The sequence below is a fragment of the Stigmatopora nigra genome, chromosome 7 (genome assembly GCF_051989575.1).
Source record: "Stigmatopora nigra isolate UIUO_SnigA chromosome 7, RoL_Snig_1.1, whole genome shotgun sequence".
In the NCBI taxonomy this organism is placed as follows: domain Eukaryota; kingdom Metazoa; phylum Chordata; class Actinopteri; order Syngnathiformes; family Syngnathidae; genus Stigmatopora; species Stigmatopora nigra.
The window spans coordinates 6,396,490-6,421,827 of record NC_135514.1 but is presented as its reverse complement, the minus strand read 5'-3'; the positions used below and the strand labels follow the sequence as shown (position 1 = coordinate 6,421,827).

Below are 25,338 nucleotides of genomic sequence, written 5' to 3'. Positions count from 1 at the left end.
GTATTTTTGGCATAGTTTCCCCTACTTCATGTTTAAGACCATTGATCAAATGTAAATATCAGACAAAGATATTCATTTTTCAATGGGAATTTGCATTTATTAAAAGCAAAAAAATATCATAGATAGAGTGATAAATTAAAAGCCCATTAAATCTACTAACTAGCCTCAGCAGTTACAAATTAAATCATTTGTTTTCTATAACATGAAACTATTTTGGTTCGATTACTGAGATGGGATTTTATCCCACTTTTCCTTGTAGTATTGGACAGGGCATCCCACGACGTTTCAAATGTCCAAACTTTGACAAGGCCACTCCAAAGTCTATAATTTTTAATCCATCCAGAACATGATTTGCTCATGTGTTTTTGCGCCATTATTCTCTTTGGAATCCAAGAAAGCTTCAGCTTGACATCACAAAATGCTGCCCAAATATTCTTCATCAGGATATCCTAGTAAAGAGCAAAATTCACAGTTCAATTCATCACAAAACGTCATCCTAATCTTGAAAGAGCAAAGCATCCTCCCGACTATAACAATACCACCACTTGATTCTACCAATTTGTGTTGTCCTAACGCTAAAATTCTATTGTATTCTAAAATTATATTAATGCCAACTGTAACAAGACACTCGCTTTGTAAAAAGCTGATCTTTATATATATTGTTCCCTCAATTAATATTCCCAAAATAAGCACAACAGTACATAATTTGCCATTATTTCAAACGGTTTCATGAATTTGGTGCGAGTGTGGACTCCAGTACACACTTCTGCTTACTTCTCAAATCATGCATCTAATAATATGTTTAAGTTCTTTTTCAATTTAATCCAAATGTGTTGTATACTCACCTTATTCTCCACTATTTCAGCATTGTGTGTGGTCACTATGGATGGAAGTATCTAGAATGATGAATAGCTTGGGCTGTGCTTGTTATATGAGATTGCCCTGTACCTCGAGTGACTTTGTTTTTAATAAAACGTAATTAAAAGGAAGGACTATATGAAAATAAAATAAAAAGACATACAATGTATAATATGTCAATACCTTACAGAACAAAGAAAAGAGTGAAAAGGAACACAAGTTTAAAAACAGTGGCATAAGAGAGAGAAGAAAACAGAACAAGAATGAGAATCAGCAAAATAATTGGCTGAAACATCTAGATGGTTGAAATGAAATGTGGGAGAATGAGCAGAAGTAAAAAGAGTTAGCATCAGAGTGTTAATTGACATAAACATTAATTTCAAATCTGTGTCAAAGGCCACCCTGTCCAATGATATGATTAGAAGCCCTCTACCCCAGCAATCATACAGTGAATAACAGCAATGCTGGAATGACATTCACAATGCATTTAGTTTTTAAAATCTAATTTGAAACCCTAAATCTAGTTTCAAACGCCAAGTAGAGACCTTAAACTGTGTTTTAATCCCTCATTTGAGACCTTAATCCTAGTTTCAAAATGTAAACTAAGTTTTTAACCGTAGTTTGACACCCGAACGCCAGTTTGAAACCGTCATTTTACACTATAAATCTAGTTTGAACAGGGTATAAACCAACTATGTAACCCTTAACTGGGTTTTAAGAGAGGAGATTTTCTGCAGTTACTCAAACATGAGGGGACATCCAATACTCCCCCCTCTGATGTTACAGTGAATTCATTCTTCTGGACTTTTTTTCAGATTGTTTGATATCTATTTGCCATTTTTGACATGGAGTGTAAATAGTGAGCAAGTGTTTATCCGTGATAATGCCTAGACATGTCAAAAACCAAAAGATTCCAGTTGTTTTTCTCTGAATAAGGCGATAAATTTAACGGTGGCCATATTTTGCACAGTATTGTTTGAAGTAGATCAAACCCACAGATAGAGGTTCCTCTGGTTGTTTATCATCTTGTTTAGGAACATCCAAGCGGTCAATGAAGCCTTGCAATTCCTTTCTGAAGGCTTTCATCTGTGCATTGATGCGATATAGCAGCTCATGTTCTCGGATTCTACAAAGCAAGAGATGCACGTTCACTATTTGCCATCCGGGTGCATCATAGCGACCTCCTAACGTACCTGCCGCCTTCGTCTTCATCATCCAGCCTAGAAAAAAGCTCACCATTGGTGACATAAATCCGAGCCTCTGCAATAATGGTACTTGTGTCAGCAATAAGCCTGTCGATGGTTCGGCCCAGCCTTTCGGCTTCGATTCGGATGTCTATCATCTGCTGCCGGTCCTTCAGGCTTCTAGATAAAAAACGGCTCTCCACAGGTGAGTAGAGAGAGCGTGTCGGAGTAAGGCAGCGGATGTTCCTCACCTCATCCGAGTCACTCTCGCCTCCAATGGGGCCCTCCCGTTTACGGTGAGGCGGCAGGAGGCGAGGTGAAGAGGCTGAGGCTGAGGGGGTATCATCATCCCGCCCTCCGTCACTCTCGGCGTCACTGTCCCGTGGGCTTGCTCGTATGCCCAAGTGTGAAGCCAGATCGTAGCGCTGCATGTTAGAGAGCAGCACTCGATTCTCATATTGGAGCTGCATGACTTTGCCGCTCAGTTCATTGATCTGCAGACGGGCTGCTTTCAGCTCCTCCTGGAGGGCCTCCATTTTAGCCGTTTCGCTTCCTCCTGGGATGTCGAAACAAGCCAACAGTGGAAAAAGTGGGACAAGACTTTAATATGCTGCACCTGGAGACCTTGTGAGACAGATTTCTTTTTCATTAAATCCACACTTTTAAGCTGGTTGCTCTGCTACGTAGCTGTTTGTTATCTGAACAGTGACTGAAAAAAAACTTCCACAAACCTCCTGTGTGTCTAGAGCCAGCTTCGTGAGAGCCAGCCTTGTACTTGAGCTTGTTCAGTTCAGTTGTCACCTAAAGGCAAAAATGAAAAAGAAGGTTTTAGCAGTAGAAGACAACCCAAACTGTTAGATCCAATGTCATATTTGGGGGATCTCACAAAGTTACCTTTTGGTTTTCTTCTTCCACGTCTGCTAAATTCCTGCGCAGAAGTTCTGCTTCATCCTCCACAAGCTGAAGCTGCTGCCTCAGCTCAGACAGCGCCTCTCCTTGCTCTCTGCACTGTTGACCTCCACGCCCATCACCATCCACTCCGGCGGCCACAAGACTTAAGAGAGGACAATGAGCATTAACACGAGACCACACACGGCCCCAGCAAAACGAACATGGTTTGCAAAAGTATGTCCCGAAACTACACATTTACAAAATGGAAAGGATTTTTCTGATTATTCTTCACCTGTCCTCTCTCATGTCATCCAGTTCAGCCTTGAGTCCCCTGTTCTCCACCTCTAACTCCACAATCTTCCTCCCCAGGATGTTGGCTTCTTCCTCGACCAAGCGCAAACGGAGCTTGAGCTCAGATTCACGAGTCGTAGGGGGACCCCCGGCTTCCCCTTTAGGCAAGGGGCTGTCCACATCCCCGTAGAAGGAGCGGTATTTCTGAAGCTCCTGCTCTAGCCGGTCCTTTTCCTTGTCTATCTTTGCCATCTTTTTCCTCATGATGACAGCCTCTTCTTTGATAAAAGCCAGTTGGCACTTCAGATCGTCATTTTCCTCCTGTGAAATTGTTTATTTTATGTGATTTACATTTAGAAAAAAAAGAAAAGAATATGTAAGCCATTTGTGGTTTTGTTGTATGTTTCAGAATTTAATCGATTTTAAGTTCAATAAATTTTGGTTCACCTCAATTGGGGTATACTGAGTCTTTCTTTCTTTATGGACATCTTTACTTCCTTTTCTTTTCAAGGAGAGCTAAAGGGAAAAGCAAATACATTGTCAAAATGGTCAATTGGCACTGTTACAGTAACCGTGAGCAACATCTCAACAGGCAAAACCTCATATAAGTGAGAAGAAAATACATGTTACAATGAATAACATGCTGATCTGGGAATTGGAAAACAACACAATGTATAATTGTATTTATTAAGTCACGCTTGACACCGGGAAATTTCTTACACATGCATATTGGCATTCCATGCACAAATATAGATTATTTTTCTTCCTCTTTCTCACCTCTTTGGCTTTCTCAAGCTCATTTTGAAGAGCTTGTTTAGTGACCTCCACTTCTATCAATTGCTGCCTCAGTTTCTCATTCTCCTCTTCGGTCCTTGTCCTCTTCTCCTCCACGTTTTCCAACTCATGGTGCAAACGCACAGAAACATCCTTTGCCACCTGTTTGTAGGGAGAACGTGTAATCAGTGAAAGCCTGAAGCAAACAGACGGCCGTGAAAAACTGACAATTGCACGGCAAAGTCACCTTCAGGTCTTGCTCAAGGCTTCTGAGCGTTTCTCCATCCACTTGGCCGCTCTCTGTGAAGCGGATCCTTTTTCTCTCCGCCTTTTTAAGGCGGTATTGGAGTATTCGACAATTCTTGTTGGCTCTCTCCAACTCTCTGCGCATGTCATGTAACTGGCAGGCATCTTCCTCATAGAAGGTGTCCCGCATCTCATCCATCTCTGCTCTCATCTCCTCAATTTCAGTCTTACAAACAATGGAACCAATAGCCACGGATCAGAGTATTAAAGTACTGGGTAATCAGGGGCACCAACGCCTTTTTCTGCTAACCCAACAATCATAAATGCTGAACTTAAATACAATCCATTGTTTCATTCATTCATTTTCCATTTCGTTTTACCCTCACGTTGAGGTACGGGAACGTATCCCAGTCAACTAATGGTTGCCAGACAATCACAGGGCACAAAGAGATGAATAACCATTCACTCTCACAATCATACCTAAGGGCAATTTAGAATGGTCAACCAGCTTAGAGGGAGGAAACTACAGTACCCAGAGAAAACCCACACAGGCACAGGGTGATCACGCAAACTCCAAACAGGAAGGTCAGAACCCACCAGGGATTGAACTTTGGATCTCAGAACTGTGAGGCGGACCTGTCAACCATCCTATCGCCTGCTAAAGTGTTCCATAGTGCCTCATGTGTATGTATGCATGTTCGATATTTTGTTGAAACATTAGCTTCTAAGTTCTGGCATAGCGAATCGGTGGTCGGCATGCTAACTCTGTCACCGTGTCGTCATAAACAAACTATTTTTACATTCAAAATAATAAAAAGTCATTAACTCATGCACTCGTATGGCCAGTAATGATCAGCATATTTGATGTATTTTAAGTATGTGTATCTCTCTTTCTCATATAACCATATAACAACTGCATTATAAATACAATGCAGCAAATACAACAGGTGCTCGTGACACTGCACAATACAGCATGCGTGAATTGTAAGAGTTGTATAGAATTTACCTTAAGATCATCATTTTCATCCTCAAGGCGTTCCACCTCATCCTCCAGTAATGCCGGGTCCTTCTGGGGGTTTAGTTGTGGGGGTACACGCTCTGGGGACAACTCAGGGGTGGGGGGAGATGGCGGTTTTGTCTGCATCTTTGTTCCTTTCTTCCCCAAGCTTTTATTCAGGTGAAACTGAATCAGCTCCGATTGTAAGCAGCCCTCCTTCCAGAAGCCGGGTCCGCATCCGACTGTGCTTTTGGAGCTTTTCTTAGTGGCCGCAGAGGCAGAAGCGTCCCCCCCTTTCTGGTTTTTACTCTTCAATTTGGGGGATTTGGATGCGCAGGGCTGGTCCGACACCACTTTGGACGGGGAGGAGGTATCGGGGCCAGGGCGGGGTGTGTCGTCGGATGTCTGACTTCCACCTCTGTCTGCCCCCGCCCGGCTCAGCGTGGGACTTTCAGAACCGGCCAGCTGAACAGCGGCCGCGCCTTTGGATGCGGGAGCGGCCCCGGCCTGCCGCTCCCTGCCTGATGAAACTGGGGAATGACCGCGACTGTTTCTCCCTCCCCCTGCGCCCACCGCTTGCTTTGAGGCGATATGCTTTGACGGGTTGCTTCCTTTTAACGTGGATTTGGAGCCGGCGGGGGAGGAGGAGCGGGACTGCTTCCGCCCGCTATTGTCCGCCTGCCCGGGGGAGTCGGCGGAGGATGATGGCTGCATCGTGGTATCAGAGGCTGTGCTCATCCTTGACAGCATCCATACTGCAACAGTGTAGCTGCAACAGAGCACCACCCTTCAGCCTCACAAAGCCAGCAGGCTACATCTAAGCTCCAGTTCTGACTCTTAACCGGCAAACAAAGACGCACGGGGTAATTTTGAAATACAAATAAGGGCCCACTCAGTCTCGCTTTGATGAGATGGTGGGATCAGCTGCAGTTCAGCCAATTAGACCACCAGTTTGTATCAGGGGGGAGGTTAGAGGGTGTGAATAGGAGCAAACAAAAAAAAAAGCAGACAAAGTCACATGCTAGTAAATGTTATGGAGTCCAAATAAACGTCAAGTGACAAGTCCTGTCTATAATGAAGATCAGCTCGGTAACAATAAAGTCTTATCGTTTCCCGTCAGCCATCTCCTCTTTTCCCAACATGAAGGATGACTCACTGTTTCAACTGCTTTAAAATGAGCTATAAAAGTATTGCTGGATGACAACACAACATATTCGCTACTTTAATCATTTATATCCGACCAAACAAGCCATCAAAAAACAACAGTTTCCTTACTCCAAACATGCCAAGCTAGCATATTGTCTTATTCTACAATGTCAATGTCAATGATTTATTGTGAAAAGCAAAAGTAAGTCAATATTAAAAATAAGATCATTGAATTGTGTCTAGCAGAGTCAAACGGAACCTTCCAGCAATGCTGATGTCATACGATCTGCTTAAATAGGCTTATTTTCTTACCTTTAAGTCAGATGCTGAGGCTCAGTGGTGATGGAAGCAGAGGGAAGCCGACTCCCGAACCTCCCGACCACCCAGCAAGGTAATTTACATATTCATGACATTACATCATCGCTAGAAGACCAGCTCCTATTGGTAGACTGTGACGGCAGAGGAAACTCCTTGACATACTCTTTCTTGCCATTTCATCTCCATTAAGTCAATACGCTTCTTAAAATTTTCTTGATCAAAAATGCTTTTATGAATTGAAACTTACACTTAAATGATGAGACGGGTCCAACTCATGGTGTAGAAATTAATGATGTGGGATTAAAACCTTCTCAGTGGTGGTGTTATTGTGAGTGAAAATGGTTTTCTGTCGTGGTTTGTCTCCTACGACTAAATGGCAACCGGTTTAGGGTGTAGTCTCTCAACTAAGCCCCAATGTCAACTGTGATAGACCCTTGAGTCTGACCAGGTTAAGTGGTCTTGAAAATCAATCAATGATGAGACAGGCAGAAAATGTGTTCGCTATCTAGATTTGGTCAGGATCTCATTTAGATGATTATTAATTAGATGATTTCATGGTTGTAAACCATAGGCCCATACACTTCCTTGTAGTTTATTTATTTATTGTCAGGTTTTGTCTTTTTGTTTCTTCTGTATGTAATTTGAGGGACTTTTTAAAAACTAACTCCAAAATCAAATTTCTTACTGAGCAGGCCCTAAAATGCTTTATGAAACCATATCAACATCAACTATCATCTTTTTTAATGCTGTCTTTACTGCTATCTATATACATTCTTATACTTGTCTATGTTTTGTCTATGCTGCAGTGGCCAGTGATTTATGAATATAACACTACTCGATTCAATTCTGTATTATTTTGTCTTGAATCAAGAAAAAACACAAACATTGACAAAAAGAAATGCTTTTAAATAAACTCTAGGTTACATTTGTTATTCAGTTTTACTTTTTATATTTAGAAATATTCCCGAGAAGGTCTTTGCAGAGCCCAAATAAGCACGAAACCAAAAAAGATGCTGGACGCCATTGAAAACTGTGCTTCCACTAAAATCCCGAGCCTTACGTAATGCTGTCAGGGGAGTCATTTAAAAGAGGTGTCACTTTTGGTTCTGCTTCCCAACGACGTTTGCAAGAATTTCCTTGATGTACGGGAACATAACATTTTTGAGATTATTTTGAACACTTCCATTGTTATGTCAATTGTGACTCGTACAACCTAATACCTCAATTGAATCAGGAAAAACTCACTTAAATCATTTTTTGCCTTTTTTTTTGTGCACCACTTGAAGTTTGACACATCACAATGCCAAAATAGCACAAAGCAAGCTGCTCTCTTCTTTTAAGTAGAGCAACTACTGTATCAGCGTTGTTAACCAGATTTTTTTTCTGGCCCACTTTAGCCTGAGCAGCATTATAACAGCATAAACTCTATTATAGTTCAACAGTGATAATGACACTATGTCACTATTAGAATGCTACAAAAGCAGGGTTAATGTCCTAATACAGTTGAGCTCTCTTTTTTTACAGATTTACACACAAACATAGTGTAGCTATTCAGGACCATTCATTCCTCTGGTTGCATGTAGTGGAGGATTTTGCCCTTTTGGAGACTCATTTGTTCCAGTCTAGAATTGTTCTCTATCTGTGATTTTTTTAAAACGTACACTCTAAATCAGGGGGGCTCCAACTTTTTAGGTCTAACATCTACTTTTCAACCTCCCCTAATATGCTTTGTTGTAGGAGTTTGAATTCAGGGTCAGTTTACCTACCCCTTACCACGACATATATTTAACTGTTAAAAAAATGGCTCACAAACAATAGCAGAAAAGCTGACGTGGGAATAATTGATCGAGACTTTGGGCACACTTTGGGGGTCATGGGAGGAGTTTAGCAGGAGGATGGGCCAGGAGGAGTGGAGGGTTGTCCAGATGGTGGTGTGTCCAGTTGCTATGGAAACCTTTTTTAAATGATGTCAAAGTGGGCGGAGGAAGAAGTCTGTATGCTAAATTGCATTGTTTAAATATTAATATTCTGGGGGCACCACCCTTTAAGCCTTTATTGGTTATTCCAAATTATTCCCTTATTATATATAAAGGAAATGTCTTGAAATCAGTAGAGGAGCAAAAATAATTGACATTGAAATGATCTTAATTTTTAAAAAAGGAATAACGCATCATATCATATCACTGTGTCCCCCTTTGAAAACATAAAGAGAATATGCAGTACCGAAGATGGGTGCAGACGACTTCTACTATTATTGTTCATAAAAATAAATATATAAACACAATATTTCACATGATGACGCCCTCTATCGTTTATCTTAAAGTTTCCTTTCAATCCTCATAGCAGTAACACTTATGATTAACATTTAGCAGTAATATTTTTACATGTAGTGTCTATTATGCAGGACACGATTGTGTAAAACTTAGACTTGACAGGCATTCAGTTTAATTTAAGAGTTCAAATTTATGATATTGTACTTTAAAGAAAATGCACGGCAGTCAAATGTTCAAGCCAACAAACAAGCTGGGAGCAGAGTACCAAAAAATCACAATGTAATATATACACCACAAACACATGGCAAATACATGAGTTTCCTCAATGACATTAAAAAAAGAGCTTCAGTATGTGCATCAACGGAAAAATACAGTGCTAAAAAAAAATTATTATTGTTGGTAAAATGTGGAAAACAACGCCAATTCACTTTGTACATCATTTGACAGGCACAGCAGTTATTGTTCCTTTTGGGTTATATACCATTCTGTAGATGTTATCCCATTCTGCGCTTTATACTAATTAGTAACGTTCTTTAGCTATTTTTTGAATATATATTATTATGTTTACATTCAAGGCATTTCACGACATGGCCTAAGCCTATAAATGTAATACAATAAAAACATTTCAAGTATTTGACCAAAGATTTGATGATGTAAATTGCTAGAGTTAAATACTATTCTTAATTTTAAAAAAACAACAATAGGATGCTTTTGTGCACACTTTTTCCCCATTGTCTGTGAGACAAGCAAAAAAAAAATCATAAAATGAAACAATAACTGAGCATGTAAAAAAAAACCTGGCGCAAACTTCTTAAAAAATCAACATTTAGTGAGCAAATAACATCGGGTCAACTTTGTCACGTTACACACAATTAGGGACATACAAAACAGACGAGGCATACAGAAATAAAATATTTTACATTTTTATATCACTTTGACAGCTGCAGTAAATGACATTTCCATATGTGATAAAAACCTACAATTCTAAAAAGAATAAAAGAAATGATTATCTTTAGTTACAACATACAATTTGATTTTCACATACCTTCCTCCATGTTGACAACATTATTTGGTTAAAAAAAAGCAATGATTTCTTTCTTTTTATGATAAATTTAGCCACTTTAAGGTCAATTGCTCAAAATCATCATAGCAACTCACCTATCAATGACTATAGGATGATCAGGGGGATCAGCTTTATATCTGCATGAGGAAAAACTGTAGAATTTAAGGAGACATGATTGAGCGTGAGTGTGTGTAATCTTGTGCCCTCCCGCCACTTCCAAAACTCAATAAAATGTTAATTTCCCATCAGGCCAGGCCACATCACTTGAATTTGACACAAGAGTATTGCGATAATAGTGGCCTTTGTATACCCTTGAACATCTCCTACGAGCCAATAAGTGCTCTCGCCAAACAATCCAGTCTCATGTCTAAAAAATCAACACATTTACCTCATCCTTCCTCCAATTAGGTCTTCCACATTCTGACATGATAGAATTAGAAACTGATTAAGCTTACCCCAAACTTTTTCTTTAATCTCTTTTTGCTCTTCCTTTCCTCTTTCTCCTGCCGGTATTTTCCTGGGGTTTGTCGTTATTCCCAGCCGTGGCGCCATTGGTGGCCTTGAGTCCGTTATGGGCTCCGTTAGAGAGAGACTTGCTCCCTTTGGAGGAAGAAGCGTCGCGCCTGGGCTGCTGACGGCGATAGGTCTGGTAGTAGAAGTTGCCGAAGAGAACGATGAAGGTGATGGCGTAGCAAATGAGGGAGTAGTGCATCCAGTGGGGGAAGTCGCAGTTGACGTAGAGCGACAAAGCCGTGTGGCCGATGGTGACGTGGAACTGGATCTGAGACGGCAAAACAAAAAAATGTAGCACTTCAGCGACTCCAATTTGAAACCATATTTTTCTCCATACATAAAACAAACATCAAAATACACCAAAATGATCATCTGATTTTTTTGTTACCATCTGGATGATGGTCAAGTACTTTTTCCACCATAGGTACTTTTGGATCTTGGGACCGCAAGACGCCAGACCATAATAGAGGTACATCAACACGTGGATTGCTGCATTCATGTGTGCTCCAAAAAAGGCTGAAAAGGTTTTCACAATTGACAAGTATTTTAGTCATTTTGTAAGCACAGATGATCTTTGCGTCATACGTAGTAACATGAGCCACTCACACTGTCCTCCCGCCACCCATTTGATGCCGATCCACCAGAGCGTGAACATGGTGCAGTGATGGTAAACGTGCAGAAAGGTGACCTGGTTAAACTTTTTCCTCAGGATGAAAAACACTGTGTCCAGGTATTCGATGCCTTTGGAGATGAAATACCACCACAATGCTCCTGCCACCTGAGTGTGGTACAGAGACAGAATTTTGAAAGTGCCATAGCCCTGACCTCAACCACATAAAAAACGAGAACAAAGACAGTTATCAGGGCCTCTATTTGCTGTCTTCCGTTTCAGGTACCGCTACGTCATTTGGACTGATGACTGAAAGCGGACACTCTTGACCTCTTTCATTATTAGGTTATTTTTAGCATGTGGAAAGCCTGTCAAAGCACCCCCCCTCTCTAAAAAAAAACCCTCTTTAGAATGAAGTTAAAAAATAAGTTAAATACATTTGGATTCAGTAATTGCATTATAGACATTATATCCTTGCACTCACTCTGACTTCATTGGGATCATTTGAGTAGTCCACCCTTTGGCAAATGTAGCTGTAGCTCGCCGCCCGTGCTGCCATAAACAACTAGAACAAATATATAAAGCACATTATTTAAATTTGTGTGATGGAAATGATGGAAAAGAAAAATATCAATACATTCAAGTGTAGCTCATTGAAAAAACAAAAAATGTATTAAAAGCATTATTTCATTGGGGTGCAAAAGGGAAAGATTGAATGCATATATTTAAAATGTCCCTATATCCTTACCTCTTTGAAGATAAAGAAGTTGAGAAAGACCATACTGAAGTTGTAAACAATTAAAGTTTTGCGAAGTTGGAAAGGTTCCCTGTTCTTCATGTATTTGGGCCCTAGCCAGAGGAACAAGAGGTAGGATGCACTGATGGCCAACGTGGGCAGAGGGTTGTCCATTAATGGCCATTTCTCCACTCTCTTGTCTAGAAGGAAATATACATAGTAAAGTTCATATTCTTTAGTCCATTAAAATAAATTCTAAAGGCCTATGTTCCCATGCCTCATGTTTGTGTACAGAATTTACTTTCAAAACTCTTTGCACATTTTCAAATGAATGACCAATCATTTTACCTGCAATAGTTAGGGTCCATTTGTAGAATTCTATAGTGTCATTGATCAGATGTGTAATAATCTCCATGTTTGAGAATCTGAAATGAACAAAAAAGGGTTCATCATTAATCCTGCTCGTTTACATGGTGAAAATAGTCCGGAAATGACACTCACTTGTTTAGATTTGCTTACTTGTTTGAATTAGATTAGTGAACCATTGGATGGATGCTATGGGCTTGATTGCACACAAACGTGTGTACATATATGAGTGTGTGTGCATGTGTGTGCGTGCGCGTGTCCGTGTGTGCGTGTGCATGTGTGTGCGTGCGCGTGTCCGTGTGTGCATGTGTGTCAGCACATTTTTCCCCCAGCCAGAAGGGGCAGAAGGGGGAGGAAATGGATAAAGCATAGTCACCACTGAAGAACACTGGAGTTGATTTAATAGTCCTTAAAAAAAAGGTGACGCCCACCCCCAAACACCACCATCACGACCACCCCACCTCAAGCCTGCTGCAGCATCCGCCATCTGCCGCCCATTGATCTAAAAGACGTCCCCACAATCCATCCCAAATCCCCATGAAGGAGGGTAACAATGGTCATGCAAAGAAAGTACGTATAGATACATTATGCCCACTCCACCATGTAGGATGTTCATACCTTTCAGTGATCTTTTATTTTATCCGTCTAGGATGGTGACATTCAATGCAAGGTCATGCAGAGTAGATGTAGTCGCCCCTTCCAGTCCGTTGGTGGAACCCTTTTTTTCTTTTCTTTCCGAGTATCAATTCGGAAGCGTGAAATTAGATGGCGATGGCATGAATGTAGCGTGCACTCTCCTCCCTCCACCGTTGCTTTGCCGAACAATTCTCCCGAGCCTTATCAGCAGCGTCGTCACATCACTACTTAATCGGACTGTTGGAGTACCGTTATGTTTCAAAATAAATTAATATACTGGTATTTGGTGAAATTTAGTTTTATTTTTTTAAAACTAGCGGATGTCAAGGCAGCCTGTAGCTGCTTGTTCTGTGTAACTTGACTGAGCTCACGATCGCTGCGTGAGGATGGAGGAAGGATGCTGTACGCATGCGCACAAAAGGTGGCTGCAGCTCTAGTACCCATTTGACATTGTCGAACGCAAGGAAGAAACCGGGGGAAACCGTACTACCAAAATAAGTTGTCTGTTCCGTTTATACTGAGTTTTATATTATGTCTAATCTATTCACTGAACAATGATGATATATTTTGGTCAATGAACATTTATTCCATTTAAGTAGACAAAAACATTTAAAAGTCAGTAAATCCCAATATAGGGGTAAGTAAGTGAGTTTTGTTTTGAAAATTTAAACGTTAGCCAATTCCGTTACAAACTGAAACTTGATGTTGATGGCGACAGTCAATAGAGCATCGGCGTTGCTTCTGCTCATCCTCCTCCTCATTGCACCATAAAAACAAAGATATCACCTTTCCTGCCTGTTGCTATCTTCTTTCCAACAACAGGATAAGCCATTCTCAATTGATTCTTGCTTATCGTTGATGCTCAGGGAAAAAGGAGCATCAGAATACCCTGAACTGATGGTGGTGGTCCCGGGGCCCAGCTTACTTACTGACCATACTCATTGCAGCGTATGGTCCACAGAAGCTTGCCAAGACAATAGAGGGTGTTCTGAAGACACAAGGTCACTACACCAAGTGGAAACATGAAGATTTGGAGCACAGAGCATGCTTTCAGGTTCTGTACATTTTGATTTATTCCTCATAAATCAGAGACAGGTCCTATGCTATAAGGCAGGGGTAGGCAAACTATGGCTCGAGAGCCATATGTGGCTCTTTGGGTGAGGTAAAATGTGGGAACCGCTGTTGAAAGAGCTATGTCCTGAATGCATCAATCGGTGCATTACGTGATCATTGTGGCGCCGACACGACCCCTAATGTGGCTTTTAAAAAAAATTCCTTCTGCATGCATACTCCCATTGATGATCATTGATTAGCAACAGCGCGATAATGTCATCAAAAGATCTCAGAGAACGTTTGTACCACCTGGCCGTGAATGGTTGATTTATTTGCTAACTTGTACCTGTTTGTGTGAAGTTACCCATGGGAAACGGTGATCAAGGCTGCCATGAGGAAGTATCCTAACCCCATGAACCCACACGTGGTGGGTGTGGACGTGCTTGATCGCCGCCTGGACGCAGAAGGACGCTTACATAGCCATCGGCTCCTTAGCACAGAGTGGGGCCTGCCCGCAATCGTACGAGCGGTCAGTGGTCACGGCTTCGCTATGCACATTCACTCACACGTTTGCTCGATTTCATGTTATTTATCTTGTAGATACTGGGAACCAACCACCTACAGACATACGTGAAGGAACTGTCCGTTGTCGACCCTGAAGAGAAGAAAATGGAGTTATGCTCAACAAATGTATTAGCAATGGACAATTGCCTGTATTGAGCCATGGTTATCCAATGTATTGAAATTACAGTGACTGTTGCTTTGTCCTACAGATTACTCTTACTAACCTGATATCAGTGGATGAGAGGCTCCTTTACACACCACACCCAGACAACCCTGAAGTGTAAGTACATTTCTTTCTTTTCCACTTTTTTTCTTAAAGTGATCTTAGATGTGTAGTTGTAACTTTTTTTTGTGCTCTACAGCACTGTCCTGACGCAGGAGGCCATCATTACAGTTAAGGGAGTGAGCTTGAGCAACTATTTGGAGGGCTTGATGGCGAGGAGAATGACTGCTAATGCCAGAAAGGTAACAATACTGTAAAATAATGTAAATTATAGTCATCTTTTGCTTGACATTTCCTTGTCAACCTTCTGTAATATTCTGATATATCACCATGTATGGTCTTTGTGTGTACTTTATTCAGTTTTTTTCCCCTCTGGCTCTGTAGGGCTGGGATGCTATTGAGTGGATTATTCAGAACTCGGAAAGAGAAAATATTACGCTCTGACATTTACTAACAATGGTAACTTTGACCTTGATCTTTTTTCCACATTTGATAAAATGCAGTAATATTGGTCTTATTCATATTCTTGTTTCTCATTTACATTTGCAGGATGGTCACACCCTAACTTGAGCCGGTGCTTCAGACTAATGTCGGTGGATCTTTTTGTGGACTTTTTCAAACCACAACCTTCATTAACAGAGAAGACACTAAGGGACTTGCGGTTCCGAAGAGAGAAAGTCAATGCTTCTGCTTGAATAGAAAATACATACACAATAACAAACCATTTGAAATCAGAAAACTCTCTAGGCAGTGGGAAGAGTCCCCAGGGGGAAAAAAGGTGCTTTTTATGTATTAAAGATTTATTTTGCATGATAAGAATAAGATGAAAAGATTAGCATGGTATGTAGAATTCTTTGCTCACATTACAATAGAATACCAGCTCATTTCTTATTCCAGCTTGTATTAATGCCAAGTATTTGCAACTGAGATTGTAAGTGAAGAAGGCTGTATGCAAGGGAGGGGACAGTTGAAAAAAAAACTGGTTGAGCCCTTGATGTTGCCTATGTGTGCGTGCCACATGCCTTTGCGTGTGTTTAGAACTACACAGCTCTCCAACCAAGTGAGTGATGAGCAATGTACAGTGTTAAATGGATGTAACTTGACTTGGGAAAAAATGCAAGTGATTAATGATTTTTCTGCTAACTTTCTGCTATTTAATTTCATTTATATCAACTATTACTAGAATCCATTTTTTAGCCAAAGCCATTTACACAAAAAAATGATAATTACCCCTTGTTTAGATCAAATTAACAAGGGTCAATAAAAAAGAAATGGAGTAAATCCAAACTCTTCTGGAATTAAACATTTTATTGAAACCACAGAGCATTTACAGAATGTACTGCATAGTATGTACAGTACATCAGTTGGTTGAGCAGTACTGAAAAAGTATTGGTATTCAATAGGATTTCTTTCAAAACCGACTTTAACAAGCTGAGCTATTTAACCCATCATTTTTAATAAATACATAGCATGTTCTTTAACATGCACATCTTGGAAGGGGAACAAAAAGGTTACAGACACACACACACACACACACACTCTTTGGTATTCATGAATGCACATGATGGTGTTCATGATCAGTAAACAACATCTAGAAATGTATCACTGTTAACTCAGTACCGGTTTCAAGTTCTGCAATAAGGCACACCGAGTTGGACAAAACTCACTAAAAAAAATGCAAAATGCAGCCACGGCAGATAAGAACCCAACTTTTAAAAAAATATCAAACCTTATAAAAGTGGAAAAGTAATTAGAAAAAACATGATGGTGCTATAACACCCAGTTATAATATGACTCTCTTAGACTGTAGCAATGCCATTAAAATGACACCCTCTGCCATTTAAAAAGTGTCCCATTAAAGCAATCAGCTTTCGCAAAACATTCAAATCAGTTAAATACTCATACAATAACTTTCCAGATTCCTATGTTGAAATAAACAATTCAACAACAAGTTAAAACTACTTTTCCTAACGTCTATGCCTCCCTTTTGAACAAGAATATTCTTTCAAATATTCATTAGCTCTCCTTTCCTCACTTAACAGAGACAATCTTTTACTTCAAGCAGTATAAAAAAATACCTAAATCTCAATTGCATATATGTCCCTCTGCCTGATTGCCATGGACTTACACATTAGATATGAAATAAAACATTCACCTTTATGTACAATATGTACACTCAGTCCATATGTGTGATGGGGGGCATCAGAATTTAAAAAGGTTGATGAAATCTTGAGGGGAGAGAGCCATGGTGCAACTCTCTGGATTATTAGCAGTGCATGGATGATTTGTGTCCTGTTGTGGAAAAAACAGTACATAAAATACTTTTAAGAAGTTGTTCATCCATTGAAATGTGGTAATTAGTCATAAACTGTGTTTCCCTTACATATGACTTTGCAAAATGTGAATTTAGAGTTGAAAAAGTTGATTTAAACATCCAAATTTTGAAAATAACTAAATCTAGAATTGAAAATCAGCTAATAGAAAGTCCAAATAAAAAATATATGTATTTTTATGAATTTAATTATTTAAATACTTGCCAGAACAAGGCATAAAACCTGTTATAGAAACACAGCAACTCTCGTGCAGTTATACTTCTATAAGATGAAAACACAAATGTTTGTACCTTCCAGAAAAGGATGTGACAGTGTGAACAGAAGTGCAGAGTGTCACTGTACTGTTCTCGGCGAGGATAACAGCGGCTCAGCTTAAAGTACATCTTCTTCCATTCTAGATGACCTTTATCTGACACCATCAGACGCTTTCGGATCTAAAGCAAGGAACAAACACACTTTTAAGAAACGTGAGAAAACAAAACAAAAAGCAGCACTCTTGTTGATGCATCTTACACAGCCGTCACCATTTTTTTCTCCTGCCAAACACTATAACCCACATTGAGTTGAGGTTAGTAGATAATCAGGTGCATTTTTGTGAGCTGGGTGTGAAGTGAAGGAACTCACTTCCAGCACACACCGCATGCTCTATGTTGCCTCAGACTGACTTCAGGCAGTTTCATCAGCGCTTGGCTCCAAAAGAGCTACTTTTAAAGGTTGGTGAAACTTTTTAGTAGTGTTGAGATGTGTTGCATTATACTGAGGCTCCATCATGAAGGAATAGTACTCCTAATAACTCAGTACAATGAGTTGCATTGAAAAAAACTCATGTGGCATGTGACTTTTAAATTCATTCATTCATTTTCTGAACTGCGGGGGGTGCTGGAGCCTATCCCAGCTGAATTCACCATCACACTCATACCCAGGGGCAATTTAGAGTGTCCAATCAGCCTACCATGCATGTTTTTGGAATGTGGGAGGAAATCAGAGTACCCAGAGAAAACCCGTGCAGGCCCGGGGTGAAACTGCAAAGTCCACACATCTAATGCTGTGTAAAATCTGTTCTAATTTAATTTATTTTCCCTGTTCATTGAAGTAGTACTTTTACATATGAGCCGAGTGACCACTTGCCTGTCTGTCTGTGAAGTGGTATTGGCAAAGTCTCTTCCAAAGCAAGCGGTCCTCAACAAGCCCCCCTAGTTCTGGACAGACTTGGCCCAAGCAGACCAAGTCTCTGCCATCTGATAGACGTTGCATGATGTTAAGCTGCAGGCTGGCAGGTAGCTCCATCAGTGTCATCCCTGTAGGTTTTGGCTGGAAGGACCAAAAAAAAAAGTTGGTACTCAGTTTTATAGTTTATTTTTATTGACTATAAACAGTTTTGTCAATGTCACCAATGTTTTCTTTGTCTCACCTTCTTGATCTGAATGTTGTTTAGCTGTTGCTGCCACTGCAGGATGTTGTCCATGCGGTGCACCCACATGTTGATGTTTCCCACCAGAACTGACTTGCCCATGTCCTGAACCAGGCTACACAGCGAGACATAAAGTGTTTGAAGAAGCTCCTTGATGGGACGCACGTTCTGCTGGTCGTCGAGCACTGTGGCAGGAATTGAGTCATTAGAGACGGGGTGTTTACTAAGGGTAAATTAAACATTGGGTTATTATTGCCAAAACATTTCCTCTTGATTAAAAACTCAAACATACGGATTGGACCTGCTCTTTTTGCATTAGGTTTACCCTCACAAGGGTTGCAGGGGGTGCTGGAACCTATCATCCTGAATTGGTGGCCAGCCAATCACAAGGCACAAGGAGATAAACAACCATTCACGCTCATACTCATACCTAGGGGCAATTTATAGTGTTCAACCAGCATACCATGCATGTTTTGGGGGTACCAAGAAAAATGTACACAAGCAAGCTAATATGTTTTTATAAAAGATAACATTTCGACTTGTTCTGGTTCATGAACGAATAAAAATACTTGAGTACACGGAAGGCCTCTCAAACAATTTGTGCACTGATTTGCAAGCAATTTTTGTCTATTTTGGGTATGAAACAAGACAGAAATCATTTATTTTAATAGTAAATAACAAATATCAATGCTAAAATATGTAACATAATTCAATTATGTACACTAACTATAATAAATATGGCAAAGCTCACCTTTCTGTACCACACGCTCAAGAATATTCATGTAGTTCTTTTGTGCAACACCACTGAGCGAAGGGAGTTGTGATTTGGCGATAAGTTCCAACAGCTTGAACAGAAAAGAGAGAAAAAGGAACATAAGTTGACTACTTTGAGGTAAAGAGCCCAGAATCCACTGATTTGTCTGCTTAGGGTTTGTTAAACAGTGTTCAAAAAATAAAGACAAACACACATTCCTAATAGGAACAGTACGGCTGCAACTCATTGGCAATTTTTTTTAAGGAGAAAGAAAAAGCTAGGAACTATTGGGAGCCCATCACAGGAAACCAAAAAGTTTTGCAAAACAAACTTTAATCACTTGCCTGCTGATCCAAGTGAATTATTTACCAGACTATGTGTGTGGTTATCATTATTAGCTAGCAGACACAGCACGTACTGAGCTGGCATGGAACGCAGGCTATGACATCATGGAAGAACATGTATGACCTTGGAGATGGTGAACTAGAGAAGTTGTAGAACTACCTAAGAAAACAAGCACTTTCATTGTTTGGGTGTTCAATGAAGTGAAGTCCATTAAAACTTTGGTTTTAAGGAGTTTATGTCCACATTTATGCCTGCCTTCTTGTGCCTTATTCCTTTTTCCATTCCTTCCTGCTACATTCCTTCAGCCTAATCCTCTGACCTTCATCTTTTAGCAGCTCATCAAGTGAGTGCGCGGCGCTTTGTGACGCAGCCACGCAGAACAATGTACGTTTCCGTATCTACTTTTAGCACCCGTGCTCATAAAACTTCACTTCACAGCATTCCCCTCACCTTACATTTTTAAACACGGACGGTATTAGAAAGACGGTCTTTGATTATATAATGGAAATAGCGATACACCTTGACGTTTGTATTGATGACGGAATCTTCATTTGTTTTTCATGACACGGCTGAGTGTCTTTTGGGAAAGAATTTGATCTGTGAAAGTGAGTCCCAGTAAAATGAAGCAATCAGTGACCCGGGACGGTTTGTTCAGACTGGATGATCGTGTTACACAGACATATTGTTGTACAGTCTTACTGCCCTGGATACAAGATGTTAGCTCATTAAAAAGTCATTCCACATTACATGGCATACTCACTTAAATTTGAGATAATACTCTCTGACAATAGTTCACTAAATTGTACTATATATTTTTTTTATCAACAATGAGAACATAACCCCACAGGGCGTAATTCACAAGTTGTATTTGGCGTTTGGTCAGAGGAGGCAGAATCACCTGACAAGCATCAGGTCGAGTTTCATGACGCCATTGAGGAGGGGTCTCACATCAATGCGTAGCTACTACCCCCTCCCACATGTGAAGCCACGTGAAGTTCACGTGGCTTCACATGTGGAAAATTATCACATCAGTGAGGTGAGGGGAAAAAATATATATATACAGATACAAATGTAGCAAATTAACATTAAGAAGGTTTATAGTAGTTTTTATATTAAGCATATGTGTTGCGTGTTTAAAGAACTTATGAGGGTTTGCCATATATTTAGGCAGCTTGTTATTTCCTGCTTTTAGGAGGAGACATCATTTCAACACCCTCACCTCCATTAGCCTGTGCTACTGTGACTGATATACTCAAAACATGCACCAGCTAGTTCAATCATCGGCAATGTCTGTAGAGAACTGATAAGCGGTGCACACCCTTTAAGCGTGGCAAACCTAAATACGTCAGCAAAGACTTTGTGGGAAGACAGACAAAAAAAAGACTCACTCTGACGACGTAATTGAACCTCCTCGTGTCATTGATGGCGCTGCAGAAATCCAAGCGGTTGAAGGCTTCCCCCAGAGTGCAATAACCATGGCGCTGTGAGTTTTAATGAACAAGGAATTAGTTTGCAATCCTCCACAGGACCATAAAGTTTTCTTGTCATGTTGACATAAGCAATGGCAAAATGTTTGGTTAGCCAAGGATATACATTACCTCCTTGGTGCTTCCTTTATGAACATAAATCCACTTTTCCCTGTGGAAATCTGCAGAAAACAACATGTTGTTCTTAGTAGGAGGAAATGCCCTTCAAGACATGGTGGGACATGAATCCTAAATAACATTTTGAGCATCTCCTTCCCATCTATGACTGCAAGATTAAACTTTAATCACTCCAGACAGAACAATAACAGAGAATGTATACTAGCGAGACAAAGTAACTCACATGGAACCTTAGTGTTGTTGTTCATGAGGTCTTTTTTCCTCTTTTTGGCAGCCATGTCGTAACCGAGAGAAAGCAGCAAGTTCTCCTTGTTGAAACAATCATGCTCTGCTTTGCAGAAGCTACAAAAAACACACAAAAACATTTGTATTCAAGTATGTTGTAGCACAATTGTTGATCTGTGAGGTAGGGAACTATGCTACTATTTCTTCCCTAGAATTAATATTAATTCCAATGATTTATAGTGATCAAAAGAATAATCCAAATTATCATGTGTACTAAACTACATCCTGTTTTTGTGACATTAAGGTTAAGAAATAACCACATTACATCCCACACTCTCACAAACCAAAACAAATAAATGCCAACATGCATCTCCACGTGCGCGTTGAATGTTGTTGATGTAAAAAAAAAAAAATTAAATCCGTTTTTAAAGTGACTCACTCGACATTAATGCGAAGTTATTAATAGATATGCGATTAGCGACGAAGTGCGGAGCATGAAAACAAAAATCCCAGCGAAGGAAAATTGAAGTGTATCTCTATATAATTCCGCTTTTTTCCCCTAAAACATAACGACGTTTTGTTGATGACAAACCTTTCCAACGAGATGTTGTTGTTCTTATCGTCTGCTGATGTCTTTTTCCAGCCATCCTCGGTTTTAACCCAACATTGGCCCGGCGATCTCCAGTCCTGCCCAAGGAAAGGCATCCTTCGCTAAGAGGGAAGATTTATGATAAAGAAAAACGAGTAAAACGCCGATTGCGTTTATGTATATCCCTCCTTTCGGGTTATTTTCTTTTCAACTTGTGTTGGTTACTCTTGTAGTGTTGACATTGCGCAGCTTGAGCTTCTTATATGTTCCCGGAAGCAGGCAGGCCACGCCCACTTTGGCCATTTCCCCGCAGCACGTGGCTTTGTTTATCTGCTGAAGCGTTGCAAAACGTTGCGGAAAAGGAACAAACGACACTTCATACAAACCACCCTGATGACAAGTGTACGTGTGTTTGGAAATATTAGTCGCAAAGAAGCCGGAGTTAACCTTTTTTTAACGATAGATGTGCTCTAAAAAGCGATTACGTAAGAGTCTCAGGGCAGCTGGTTTTGGGGCATTGGTTGCCATTGACAACGATGGGCGTCAAATCCACTGACCATTGACCAATCCCTTAGATTGGCTTTTGGTACAAAAAGTGTTAATGTAGTTAATTATACATAAGTAAAAGCAACATTTCTGTCATAGAAGTGAAATATTTTCAGTTTTTTTCCAGTTCATTGACATTTTGTGCCATTGCCATATTGTCACAGTTTTCTAGTCATGAGATGACTTTTTGAATGACATATTTAGTTGTCCTAATATTCAGTTTGAGAGTGTGGCATGACTTTTAGTCACACAAAGACGTATTCCATATAGTTTGGTTATTCGTGACTAGTTAATTCCTCAATCCCATGATCATCAGTCACTTCTGTTAATATAAATAGATCTTGAGTGGGACATCTCATTCAGTTTGGGTATTAAGTTACAATGTATTTCTCGTGTGGGGATTTTTGCTCTTATAACAAGTTAGCTTTGCTTTATTTCTTTGGTTTGGCCAATTTTCGCAAAGACATCAAGAATTGATCCCATGACAAAAAAGAAAAACTGTCAATGGTGTTGTCACTTTCAATTGTGCTGTGAAAGTAAAATAATCTACAATAACAATCCCAGTCCAGAAACTCTAATAATACCACGTGTCTGTCTGTTCATGTAAAATTCACTTCCTTAATGTCCTGCGGCATGATAAGCAAAGAGCATTCGAGGGAGGAAAGGCCACAAACACACGAAGTATGTTGTCCATCCATGTGCTTGGAATAAAAAAATGTAGTGTGTACTGTAAACATGTATTGCGAGAGGGTCATTCAGTCCCTCTGTAATTGGCAACCCTATGCAATCCGTCTAAACGTGAGCAGCAGCTACACATGTGGTGCAACACGGCCTTCTTGGAAGAAGATCATCTCATGTTTATGGGGGGAAACATTATAAGCGTTAAGTGAACTAGCTGGCTCTTCTGTTCACATGTGCTAATCACTAAACATGACCTATGGTGTCTGTTTTAAATATTTTATCATTTAAATTGCAGCGGTAATCATTGGTTTGGAATCTTTTGTTGTTTTTGGAACAGTTGCTCAGTTTGGTTTGGTTACTGTGGTTTTAGTATAATAGCATCTGGATGGGGGGTATAATTTTTACTTGTGCTTGATTCTGCAGTTCAACATCACATGTAGACACTTAGTAAAACATTTTGTTAGCACCGTATGCGGCAATTGCTGCCATTTGGACAGTCACTAAGAAATAACAGAGGCTAACATGATGTCATCATGTTTAGGAAGTGAAGTAAGATGACTTCATGCATGCTATGGTATAAACCTCAGAGGGGAATTATCCCCTAATGTGCAATAGCTTCTATTTCTGTAGCAGGCAAATTGACAAGGTGATGTAGAAAATCCCAACAAATGTTCACTTTTAAAAACAAGGGAATCATACTACATGACGGGGCTTGTTTGGGTGTATTGTTATTTCAAAATACAAATTAGTTTCTTCAACATTTTAGATGGATTAGGGCAACCTTCATTTCAGTGATCTTATTAAAATTACAAGAAAATAGTAATTATAAATAAAACAACCATAGTTTTGGATTACCTCCCAAAAGCGACCAGTATAGGATGTACATAATAGGGCTAGAACAGTTTCATCATGCACATACACACACGCATTTGGGGCAGGCAGAGTTATGCAAATATGTAGCAGAAGTAAACAGATGAGGTGAGCACTAGTCCACTATATTGCTCTCATGGAAACATGACATATATATTGCATAAACATTTTGAGCACAACAAAATCCTTTACAACTTTTTGTACTTTAATGTTATTTTTTTTTATACATCCACAGCCTCATTGTTTTTTGTGTTTTCTTTAAAAAAATGACCAAAAAAAGAACAAAATGCACGAATAAAATATTAAATTAAAATGAAATATGATGATAATTTCCAATCTCACTTTTAATATGGCATGTAGAGGTTAGTTACTGGCAAATGAGGCCACGTCACTACCACCGTCAACCTAACCTTGACAACCATTATACAAACAGAAATATGATGTTGCTTTTAAGTTGTGACTACCCAATTCCTTCTATAATCCGTCCATCCATCCGTGTTTTTGTTGTGATGTTTTGAGCAAACGAGACAGCTGCTCAATCCTGATTGCTCCTCCTCTTGCACCACACCTGTCGTTGCTGCTCCCGGATGGGTTTCATCACATCACACTCGCTCATATTCACTCTTGTGAAACCTCGGTTGCTGGTTTTCCCCCTCCTCTCACATCTGCCAGCCCACATGACTCACGTGGTATGGCAGTTGTCCTCTTGTTTGTGTCTCAAAATAACACCAGTTCACCTATAGTTTTCCAACACCCCAGAAACACTCTCCACTCCACTTACTCTCAACTTCACCATCTGACCTACTGACATCCAGTGGAAAAACACACCAATGCAATGTGTACTCCATCACATCACGTTCACTGAACAGCTGAACACCTAAAAATGTCATCTGGTTAGTGGTGCTGACTTTATAAACTAACTTAAGATGTTTGTTTATTTATAGGTTTTGGGTTTAGCTGTTGCAAATCAATGAAAATCAAATCAAGGCGCTTTCTCCTAAGAAGATAATACAATTCTGTTTTTTTTTTTTCATCTCAGGATTCGCAGTAAAGTAAGTTGGACTTGGATATAATAAATTCATGTATTTCCCATTTTCCATCTATGTGCATTGAAATCCACAATGTGCTAATGTGCTTGTGTAAAGACTCCTTCAAAGCAGATAGATCTTACTGCTGGAAACAATTCAACACTGCTCCCTGTAAAATGTTAGCTTTCTTTTTTTCAATAATCTTCAGTT

General features: G+C 39.9%; 4 protein-coding genes across 8 annotated transcripts; 1 reads left to right on the top strand and 3 right to left on the bottom strand.

Annotated features, from left to right (window-relative positions):
- Positions 1–71: 71 nt before the first annotated feature.
- Positions 72–6,989, bottom strand: mtcl3 (MTCL family member 3). Of its 4 annotated transcripts, XM_077721214.1 has the most exons (13): positions 6,953–6,989; positions 6,700–6,836; positions 5,251–6,010; positions 4,246–4,470; positions 4,002–4,160; positions 3,672–3,740; positions 3,226–3,545; positions 2,937–3,096; positions 2,774–2,843; positions 2,052–2,598; positions 1,855–1,984; positions 846–1,153; positions 308–449 (listed from the first exon to the last, which is right to left on the bottom strand). In XM_077721214.1, the coding sequence occupies exons 3-12, from the start codon at positions 5,989–5,991 to the stop codon at positions 1,043–1,045; spliced, it is 2,532 nt and encodes an 843-aa protein (XP_077577340.1). In that variant the 5' UTR covers positions 5,992–6,010; positions 6,700–6,836; positions 6,953–6,989; the 3' UTR covers positions 308–449; positions 846–1,042. The 4 variants fall into 4 exon arrangements, with proteins under 4 accessions (XP_077577338.1, XP_077577339.1, XP_077577340.1 ...); XM_077721212.1 differs by lacking the exon at positions 846–1,153 and having other exon boundaries at positions 72–449; XM_077721215.1 differs by lacking the exons at positions 308–449; positions 846–1,153 and having other exon boundaries at positions 2,052–2,222; positions 2,294–2,598.
- A 2,144-nt stretch (positions 6,990–9,133) lies between these two features.
- Positions 9,134–13,140, bottom strand: elovl4a (ELOVL fatty acid elongase 4a). Of its 2 annotated transcripts, none has more exons than XM_077720736.1 (7): positions 12,885–13,140; positions 12,249–12,325; positions 11,913–12,100; positions 11,649–11,729; positions 11,161–11,332; positions 10,943–11,070; positions 9,134–10,822 (listed from the first exon to the last, which is right to left on the bottom strand). In XM_077720736.1, the coding sequence occupies exons 2-7, from the start codon at positions 12,313–12,315 to the stop codon at positions 10,511–10,513; spliced, it is 948 nt and encodes a 315-aa protein (XP_077576862.1). In that variant the 5' UTR covers positions 12,316–12,325; positions 12,885–13,140; the 3' UTR covers positions 9,134–10,510. The 2 variants fall into 2 exon arrangements, with proteins under 2 accessions (XP_077576862.1, XP_077576863.1); XM_077720737.1 differs by lacking the exon at positions 12,885–13,140 and adding an exon at positions 12,402–12,473.
- A 233-nt stretch (positions 13,141–13,373) lies between these two features.
- prelid3a (PRELI domain containing 3A) lies at positions 13,374–16,029 on the top strand. The gene is made up of 7 exons (XM_077721182.1): positions 13,374–13,956; positions 14,316–14,484; positions 14,556–14,645; positions 14,729–14,799; positions 14,882–14,984; positions 15,127–15,201; positions 15,292–16,029. The coding sequence occupies exons 1-6, from the start codon at positions 13,925–13,927 to the stop codon at positions 15,184–15,186; spliced, it is 525 nt and encodes a 174-aa protein (XP_077577308.1). The 5' UTR covers positions 13,374–13,924; the 3' UTR covers positions 15,187–15,201; positions 15,292–16,029.
- Positions 16,030–16,269: 240 nt separating this feature from the next.
- Positions 16,270–22,298, bottom strand: fbxo32 (F-box protein 32). The gene is made up of 9 exons (XM_077721181.1): positions 22,007–22,298; positions 21,413–21,531; positions 21,184–21,233; positions 20,974–21,066; positions 19,238–19,331; positions 18,487–18,671; positions 18,204–18,386; positions 17,366–17,509; positions 16,270–17,034 (listed from the first exon to the last, which is right to left on the bottom strand). Exons 1-9 carry the CDS (start codon positions 22,117–22,119, stop codon positions 16,945–16,947), a joined length of 1,071 nt encoding a protein of 356 aa, XP_077577307.1. The 5' UTR covers positions 22,120–22,298; the 3' UTR covers positions 16,270–16,944.
- Between the last annotated feature and the right edge of the window lie 3,040 nt (positions 22,299–25,338).

Excerpts from the sequence above, each read along its gene's own strand:
- fbxo32 (XM_077721181.1), bottom strand. The coding sequence starts at position 22,119 with ATGCCTTTCCTTGGGCAGGACTGGAGATCGCCGGGCCAATGTTGGGTT. Across the intron at positions 21,067-21,183 it reads ATAAAGGAAGCACCAAGGAG|CGCCATGGTTATTGCACTCT; the intron begins GTAATGTATATC and ends TAAAACTCACAG. Across the intron at positions 17,510-18,203 it reads ACCACTTCACAGACAGACAG|ATCCGAAAGCGTCTGATGGT; the intron begins GCAAGTGGTCAC and ends TCCTTGCTTTAG.
- elovl4a (XM_077720736.1), bottom strand. The coding sequence starts at position 12,315 with ATGGAGATTATTACACATCTGATCAATGACACTATAGAATTCTACAAA. Across the intron at positions 11,071-11,160 it reads ATGGGTGGCGGGAGGACAGT|CCTTTTTTGGAGCACACATG; the intron begins GTGAGTGGCTCA and ends AAACCTTTTCAG. Across the intron at positions 10,823-10,942 it reads ACTTGACCATCATCCAGATG|ATCCAGTTCCACGTCACCAT; the intron begins GTAACAAAAAAA and ends TTGCCGTCTCAG.
- prelid3a (XM_077721182.1), top strand. The coding sequence starts at position 13,925 with ATGAAGATTTGGAGCACAGAGCATGCTTTCAG. Across the intron at positions 13,957-14,315 it reads AGCACAGAGCATGCTTTCAG|TTACCCATGGGAAACGGTGA; the intron begins GTTCTGTACATT and ends GTTTGTGTGAAG. Across the intron at positions 14,800-14,881 it reads CACCCAGACAACCCTGAAGT|CACTGTCCTGACGCAGGAGG; the intron begins GTAAGTACATTT and ends TGTGCTCTACAG.
- mtcl3 (XM_077721212.1), bottom strand. The coding sequence starts at position 5,991 with ATGCTGTCAAGGATGAGCACAGCCTCTGATACCACGATGCAGCCATCA. Across the intron at positions 3,546-3,671 it reads CTCAGTATACCCCAATTGAG|GAGGAAAATGACGATCTGAA; the intron begins GTGAACCAAAAT and ends ACAATTTCACAG. Across the intron at positions 2,844-2,936 it reads TGGAAGAAGAAAACCAAAAG|GTGACAACTGAACTGAACAA; the intron begins GTAACTTTGTGA and ends TTTTGCCTTTAG.